Raw genomic sequence first — 8,548 nt, 5'->3', positions numbered from 1 at the left:
CCCCCCCTCCTCCCTTTTCCCCCCTCCTCCCTCTCCCCCCTTTCGCTTTGATTTCGCTCTCCTCCCCTCTGCGCGCCCTGTGTCTGTGTGTGTGTTTTTCGCCGCCGATCGTCCCCAAGCCCCTTGGCATGAGTTAAGCACCAGCTATGGACACCAAACACTTCCTGCCACTGGGTGAGTTTTGTTCCGAAAAAGATTCTCCATTCCTACGGCGGGGCGAGGGGGGGGGGGTGGTTAAATAAAATAAAATCAGCTCCTAACCTGCCCCCCCCCGGCCGCTTCCCCTTCCACCGCCCGCACCGGGGAGGCAGCGGGCGGGGGATGCGCTGCGCCCCTTCCCCGGGGGGGGCCGGCAGCCCCGCGGGGAGACTCGGTGTCAGCTCCGGGGAAAGTGCCGGGACGGCCTTACCCCGTGGCCCCCCGCTCCGGCCGCCTTGGTTTGGTTATTATTTTTTGTTTGGGTCTTTTTTTTTTTTTCTCCTCCTTTGAGGCGCAGCCGGGGTGGGGGCGGCGGGCCCCGGGCGGGGAGCTGAGCTGAGCCCAGCCGAGCCGAACCGAACCGAACCGGGCAAACGGTATTTTCAAACGGGGCAGCGGGTACCCGGGCTCGGCCGGGAGAGCCCCCTCCCCGCCCGGGGCTAGGTCTGCAGGAGGGTTTGGCAGCTCGCAGCCTCAGCTTCCCCCCTCTTGCTTTCCTCTCTCCGTTTCTTTTTTACATTTTTTTTTTTTTTTTAAAATTTTATTTCTTTCCTCCCTTTTCTCCCTCCCCAGCCGGGCAGGGGGAGGCAAAGCGCCCGTGGGGACCCCCGTGCTGCGCCCACACTGGCCCCTCCGCTCGCATCGTCCCTGTCTGGCAGCTCCCAGAAGCTTGGGACCCTCTTTTTCTTTTTTTTTTTTTTCTTTTTTTTTTCCTCCCCCTCTTCTTTTTAGTTAGATTTTAAAACCTATTCCCAGCTGGAGTTTGCCATCCTTTCGGTGACTGAGTCAAGTCCTAGCTTGTAAGGGCGAATGCCTCCTCGCGTCTCGGTTTCAGGAGAAGTGATATTGCAGAGCTCAGTGTTCAGGGTGGGGGGAAGAAAAGTTTTGGCGAAGTAACCCTGGCGCCAAGTCCAGGCGAGGGGGAAGAGGGACGAATCCTGCCATCTCTGTCACCGCTCAGCGCGGTGGCGCGTGGGCTACCAGCCTCTGGCCGAGCAAGCCCGTGGCCAGTGAGATCATCTACTCTGGCTTCCCTGGGCTTTAAATCTGTGCTCAACCTCTGCTAGCCCGTGGTAGTTGTGTTTTGTTTCTTTCTTTATTTTTTAATGGTGGGGTTTTTTTTGTTTGTTTGTGTGTTCAAGAATTGCAATTTTAGTTGTTCCTTTCTAAGAGCGGTATAAATATAAACGCCATCACAAGGTCCGCAGCTAGCCCAGCCCCCCCGGGGGGGTTTCCAGGTCTGCTGGGGGCTGGGGGCTTTGGCAGGGAGAGCCTGGCAGATCCTCAGCTGGCATCTACTTCCCCCCCCCAAATCCCGGTTTTACAGTGCCCCTCGTTGATTCGGCTGTGAGGTGGGAAATGCTGCTGGGTTGGCTTTCCCAGAGTTGCTGCTCAGGGGAAAAGCATCTCACCTGCAGTGAACCCCCCCGGGGAGCGGGTCCTGCTTCCAAAGCCAAACCGATTCCTTTCGGGTCCATCGCGTGCAGGTGTCGGGGATCCTCGCAAACGCACCCGTCGAAGCAGAAAGCGCCTGGCCACGCAAAAGGGGTTTAATCTTCGGGGCGGCTGTTGCGAGATCTACATTTCCTTCGATGCTCTTAAGACGGTCCAAACCTCTCTTGCTACGGGCAGGATCAGGCCCCTATGTGTATGCTCGCATTTTCTTTCAGACCAGAGCTCTGCTGTTACGCTGTAGATGCTAAATAATACGTTGTGTTATTAGTCATGTTGACTTTGACGGGGGAGGAGAGGGGGAGCGTGTGTCACCTTGCTGCTGGCTCGGGTAAGGATTTTCACACTGGTGCAAATGAAAAACAACTGATTTATCTGCTCATTTATAAATGCGTGTGTACGGTGGGGAGAGGGTGGGTCTTTGCGACACGCTGTGCAGCACACGGGGAACATCCAGAGGAAAACCAAGGCGGCCACCCCAGGACAGCGGTGCTGGGGGAGGGTTATAACTTCGCATCGCTGGCTTAGGAGAAAAATTCAGCTTCCCGCGGGAGCCGTTTAGGGTGCGTGGTCTGGGTTTGTGTCTGCTGCGTGTTGTGCTGCTGCAGAAGCGACTCCTAAACTTCAACCGCTGGCCTTGCGTCACCGGTTGCTGGAAAAATCAGTTTGGGTTGTAAGGGTCAGGGGGTTCTGCAGGTTTTGGAGGGGGAGATCTCGGTCCTGCTCTGAGGATGGGAGGGCAGGGAGAGCCTGAAAGCGTGTGAGCGGTTTGTAAGAGCGAGGGGAGCCTCGAGCAGTGCCAGCAGACACCTTCCCAGTGAAACCAGAGCGGAGCTGGTGGGGCCGTGGTGCTTTTTAGAGGTGGGCTGGTCCAAAACCCGCCAGGTCCCGACTTTGCGGAGTGCCAGGGTGTTTCGCCAACCCCGTCCCGTGTCGGGGTTGGGAGCTGGCATTTGCAAGCCGAGGGGGGAAAAAAAAAATAGCCAAGCTTGTGGAGTTTGTTTCCCTGCACACCAGTACAGGCCTGCGCTGGAGAACAGGAGCAACTGGGGGCCAAAAGCAGGTTCTGTTGCTGTGTGGCCCCATCAAAATCTCAGCTCAGTTTGGCCTAAAAAGGATAACCTGGAGGAGGTTCCTGGCCGAGTCCTGCCTGTGGTTAGACTCAGATAACCCCGCTGATGTCATGGGTGGAAGCGTGGCCAGCGCTGGGCACTTTTAATAGTAGTATCTCATTTTCCTGCTCGTCTCGGGGGGTTGCTGGCAGATGCCAGGCAGAGGCTCCCCGCAAGGACGGCACGTCCCTGGGCATCTCCCAGGCTGGATGCTGTGGCTCTCCATCTGCTCTCCTGCTCCCAGGACAACCTGCAGCCTGATGGCAGGGTCCGTGGGCAGCGGGGCTGCCTGCCCCTGCCCCGTGTCTGCCTGCGTGCGGCTTTCCCGCGTGGCGCAGGTACCACCGCAGCCTGGCGTGAGGTTCATAAACACCGCGGGCTCCGGCAGATGCTGCCTTAGAAGCCGTCTGGGGGTACAGATCTCCCTTTACTGGGTTTTGAATGATCAGGGGTGTTTTGCTTTTGCTCCTCTGCGGGGGTGGTGGTGCTTTGCCATCTCCAGGAGGAGGAAAATCAAGAAAAAAAGCCGTCGCGCAAGTGCTTGCGAGGCTGGGGGGGGTGCCCATCTCCTGGTGGGGTGGACGTACCGAGGTCAGGCTTTGCACGGGGGCCAGATGCGCAAACCAAGGAACTTGGCGCTTGTTCCCAAGGCCCTGACCACTGCGATCCTTTTATTGCTTCGTTTTCTTCTCTGCCCGTTCCCCTAAGAAGGCGTCGACTCCTTGGGGAGCCAAAGGGGGATGGCGAGCTCGGGGAGCCGTCCCTCGAGGCTCAGCCTCATGGAGGGAAAACAGTTAACGGGTGTCCGAGGTTGGTGCTTCCCTCCCGGAGGTCAGTTCGCCGGGTTGCAACCTCTGCGAGTGTGTCTTCCCACCCGGCCGCGGCTGCTCAGGATGTGGGGTGAGAAGCGGCCGTGCACGGTCCTGGCGAGGCCGGAGCGGGAACGCCTCCAAGGAAAACAGCGAAACAACCCCGCCGTGTTCGGTTAGGGGGGGAGCAACCTGGAAGGTGGGGGCTGCTTCGGGTGGAAGAGAGCGTGGGAGCGTGAGCATCCACGAGGCATCTTCATCCCGCATCCCCTGGCCTTGCCATCGGGCACGTGGCTGGGATGAGCCCGGGTGCTGTGCAAAACCCGAAGGAGATTCGTGGGAGCCCGTGTCTGGATTGAAACCTCAGCGCGGTCCTCAATTCTGCTTCTTCAAAAATTTACGGCCGATAGGAAAATCCACAGGGAGGAAAAATTCTGAAGGATGCGGAAAGTGTCACGGCTTGTCTGAGCATCCCTGCGAGGAAGGAGGACTCTTCTGCCCCACATCTGGAAGATGCTGGACGGCTCCGTGGGGCCGCCGGTGCTGTACCGGAGAGGGGCCTCGTAGGAGTGAGAGATAAAGCATAGTCACGTCCTGGTCTCTCTTGCTGAAGCACAGCGTAGGGCTCGACCTCTCCCAGTTGACATATGCAAAACAAGCTGGGAAGGAATTTTTGCCTTTTTCAGAATCTGGGCTGTGACAGTTAAATAAATCCTCTGAGGGTCCCTGAGTTTACTCCACACCGTCCTGCTGTGTTGGAGAGAGCGTTTGTGTTTCTCGTATTTAGGGCATTTTATTTATTTAAAAGAGAGTGGGGGAGAAAGCCACAGAATTTTAGTTATTCATTGCAAATATTATTATTGGCGTTCTGCTCCTGTTGAAAAAAAAAAAAATCAAGGGGGGAATCAAAACATTTCACTGGAAAATACACCCTGGCTTCGTCCCACCCACATCTTGAAGGCAAAAATAAATATTTATTAAGAAATGGGTTAAAAACCTTTTTGTTGGAGTATTGTTTTCTGGGAGCAGGGGTGGATTCCCATATGCCAGAGCCCTGCCACCCGGCTGAATTTTTTATTTTTGTATTTTTTTTTGCAGGATGGTTAAGAAAACAAACAAACAGCGGTGCTGTGGGCGCCGTGGGGCAGGGGCTTGGGCATTGGGATGTTCTTTGGTCCTGCCTCTAGCACAGGGTGCTCATTCCTACGAGCATCCCGGCTCTTTTTGGGGGGGGACCATGTGCGAGCAGGGTATTCCCCCGAGGCTTTTGGCTGCCTGAAGTCACCGAATCATTCTTGCTATAAATATCCTGCAACCCCGCTGCGGGAAGCGGTGAGACAGCAAGAGGCGGTGGCCCTTGGCAAGGGGCTTAACCCAGGGTGGTGGTGATGGAGTGGGGATGCCAAGGGGGTCCCTGGCCCCCCCCCCCAGCCAGGCTCTTCTCTGCCAGGCTGGGCTGTCGGTGGTAACCAAAGCCGGGGACACCTCAAATCACTGCTGGCGAAGTGCTGGGTATTGCAGGGACCTTCCCCGGGAGCTCGGTAACCTAATTGGGCTCTAATTAATGGTGTTCTCTGGCTCCGATCCCCAGCGCGTCTCCCCATCATCACCTCCGCTCGCAGGTGGAGGGACTGGGTCTCTCCTCCCTCGGGCCGGCGGTGCGAAGGGATGCTCGGCAGCGGGATCCAACCTGGCAGTTCCATAATTGCTTCCTAAAAGGCCCAGGTGGGCTCTCGAAGTCAGTATAGCTACAAAGCAATAGGGGAGGCAGCCTGGGTGGTTTTATTTTAATTGATTTTGTCAGGAGTTGCTGTATTTTATTACATTTAAAGACTAGACTCTGGAATAACTTTGAACGTTTGACACGCACACAAAAAGCAGCTTTCTGACATTTTCCTCTTTGCTTGTCTTTTATTTTATTTCTCCCCTCTCCTCCTCCTCAAAGGAAAGCGTGTGCCTGGAGGGAGGACAGAGGAGGAGGGAGGAGTGGTTGTGTCTCTCCAAAGGCTGCTCGAACATCAAGGCAGCGCAAAGCAGACGAAATAATATTGCAAATAAGGATTTAAAAAACCCTACAGAAGGATCCCCACACATGCCAGCCAGCCCAAACTGCTAGAAGATTTTCAGACAGAAGCAATTTAGCCTGGGAAAATGCTCTATTGTTGAGATGGAAAGTGGCTGTGAGAACTTGCCTTTTCTGACAACGTTTTGCTTAGCAAAAGCAAAGCAAAGTCAGGGAAACAACCTGAGTTTTTATTTAGAGAAGACAGAGCATTTCAAAATGGAGAGTGTTTTCTGAGATAAACAGGGAACAATTCCCTTGCAAGAAAGGGAAGAAAGGGTTCAAATTAAGCCCAAATGCAGCTCCTCTCCTTTGAAACTTTGTTTAACATGGAGTTAAAAAATAATCCTGTTCAAACAGATCACTCGTAAGCATAAAATGGTTGGTGTTTCCCCCCCCCTTTTATTGTCATCGACAATAAAAGTTTCAAGGTTGCACCTTGGGGCTGTAATTCTGATCGCAGCCCTGTTTGTGCCAGCTCCTGCCTCTGCACATCAGGAGGGGATGGATCTTGCCTTGAAACTCAATAGTCTGCCCAGATGAGACGGATACAGGGTGGGAAACTGAGGCACACGGGTGCGTCTGAGTGCCGGCAAAGCTGGGAACGGGGCCCGGAGCGAGGGCGTGGGGTGGTTGTGAAATCTCGGCTGGGACGGCGGCTTCCAGCCCCGCGGAGCAGATCCGTCTGGGATCTGAGCTCCGTAGGGCTCCCGTGGGCTTTGGAGGGTCCCAGCTCTTGGTAGCTAAAAAAAAAAACAAAACCCAAGCTGCTTTTTGGCCTGGGAGCAAAGAAAAGCTCGCAGATGGGGCTTTGTGTGTAAGCCAGGTGCTTCCAAACCAGAAGGCAAGGGAGAAATACCCTAAATATTTGTTTTATTAAGTATCAGGAGCAGGGCTCGCGTCTAGTGAAGATGGTTCCTCTCGCCATGGGCATTGCTCCTTCTTTCAGATCCCCGGGGATCTGGGTTTTTTTTGTGGATAGGGGTTAATCTCTTGGTTTTGGTGGGCCCTGAGTGGATGGTCGATGGTTTATTTGGGTTTGGGTCTTGTCTGAGCCATAACCTGTTCCCTGGATTGCATTGGCTGTGAGATCACTGCGGAGCAAAGAGATAAAAGGTGCAATACTGGTATTTGTGACCAATAAAATGGTAATGGGATTCCCGTCTGGTTGTTAACTTTTCATGGTCTCCTTTTTTGTGAAGTTTTGCCTTTCTTCAGCTTTTACAGACTTTAAAAAACAACCAAAAAACAAACCAAAACGGGAGGGGAAGCTGAGAGCAGCCCTGGAACCCCCCAAGGTTTACAGCCCCCTCAGCTCATGGAGCAAATCCTTTGTGCTGGGGCTGCCAGGAGCGGATTAGGGAGGGATGCCCCGTCTAGTTTCAGCTGGCTGTGCGGCGCTGGGCGCGAAGGCAGAAACATTTGATTATTGTTTTTCCATTTTTGGCCGACAAGTAAGTGCTGGAAAGTTGGTGGGGTGGGTTGTTTTTTGTTTTTTTTTTTGGTGGTTTTCTTGTTGTTTTTTTTTTTCTGTGAACTCTGTGGGCTGCTGCGAGACAATTTTGTTGTGGGCAGCGCGTCTCCTACGTGCCCATTACGGAGGCGAAATGAGGCAAGGGCAGGGGTGAAGCAAGAACGGAAGGAGAAGCGCGGGAGAGGGGGTGCGCTTCCAACCGCGATCCGCCCGGAGGTGCGGAGGTGACGAAGCGGGGAGACGGGGATGGCATGGGATGCGATGGAGGAGGCTCGTTCCGAGCGGGTGAGAGATGGTGAGCGACGGCAGAGGCAGCCTCTCCCCGAGGACCCGCGTGCAGGTGGGGGCTCTTGCAAAAAGGGGGAAAAAAGAGAACACCCCCTTTCCCAACCAGCCACCCATGTTGTTCTCCCCTTCTGCCCCCACCTCCTCTTTTTGCCGCCCCGTTTTTGTAAGACGAGCGGCTTTTATCAGGCCTGGGAAGCTGTGGCCTCTAACGCCGGCGAGCGGGACCTGGCCGGCGGCAGATAACGGCGTATCGGCGTCAGGTCGTGCCGGAGATGCTCGCTCGTGCCGTGGTGGGGAGATGCGCGGCCCCGTGTTGCTTTGCATCGGTGTTGGGGCTGCTTCTGGAGACCCCCGTGCACCCTACGGCCGCCCTGACCCACACCCGTGGGGGTGCTGCAGCCTGGGGGGAGGTTTAGCGGGGGGTCAGGGCCGTGGGGTAAAAAGCAAAGGGGGTCCCTGCGAGGGACCAGGCAACTTCAGCAAGTTGAAAACCGCTGGCTCAGAGCTCTGCACCTGCACGGCCAGCCCTCCCTTTTGACCTGCACTTGTTCAAGTGTGACTTTCAATTGATCATAAAAATCCAGCATGATTCACAGCGCTTCTGCCCTCCAGCCTGCCGGGCTCCGTCTCTCCGCATTCACTTAGCGTGAGAGAGCAAATTGCCCTCCAGTTCATCCTCCTCATTCTTAATGGGGAGCCGTTGCTTTCTGGGTCTGCTCCCCCCATGCGCTCCTTGAATTATAATACATTAGAGATGGTGGCTTAGAATTTTAATTTAATTTTCTCTCTTTTTTTTTTTTTAATTTATTAAGAAAACCCATTTCAATGCAAGCTCCCAAACGTTGGGGTGGGGAGGGAGGGAGGTGCAGCTCCCTGCTCCATCCCAGCGAAGACCCTGTGTGCGTGCGTGTGCGTGTGGCTCACAGACAGTGAAATTGCACCCTAGAGTTATAAAGCAATTGTCTAGCTCAGCAGCAGAATGAGCATGAAATGGTGCAGAAAGCAACTAAATAAAATTGGGTAAGGCAGATGCATGAAAATAATGACATCTCTATACCGTAGTCAGGCGCGCTTGCTCTTTCTCGCACAGGCAGATAAACTTTTATAACAGACTTTGCATTTATTTTCCCAGGAAACTCTTCTGAAATGGAGA

The 8,548-nt window shown here is 54.5% G+C and overlaps 1 protein-coding gene across 2 annotated transcripts in view; it reads left to right on the top strand.

Annotated features, from left to right (window-relative positions):
• The first annotated feature begins 58 nt into the window (after positions 1-58).
• The window catches only part of RXRA (retinoid X receptor, alpha), a 114,723-nt gene continuing 106,233 nt past the window's right edge, over positions 59-8,548 (top strand). For both annotated transcript variants that reach the window (XM_010570809.1, XM_010570810.1), the window contains exon 1: positions 59-174. In XM_010570809.1, coding sequence (XP_010569111.1) covers positions 147-174 — 28 coding nt within the window. In that variant the 5' untranslated portion in view covers positions 59-146. The remainder of the gene's footprint in view (positions 175-8,548) is intronic.

This window comes from Haliaeetus leucocephalus, unplaced genomic scaffold, assembly GCF_000737465.1.
Source record: "Haliaeetus leucocephalus isolate CR32 unplaced genomic scaffold, Haliaeetus_leucocephalus-4.0 Scaffold306, whole genome shotgun sequence".
Lineage (NCBI taxonomy): Eukaryota > Metazoa > Chordata > Aves > Accipitriformes > Accipitridae > Haliaeetus > Haliaeetus leucocephalus.
This window is presented reverse-complemented; position numbering and strand designations above follow the sequence as displayed.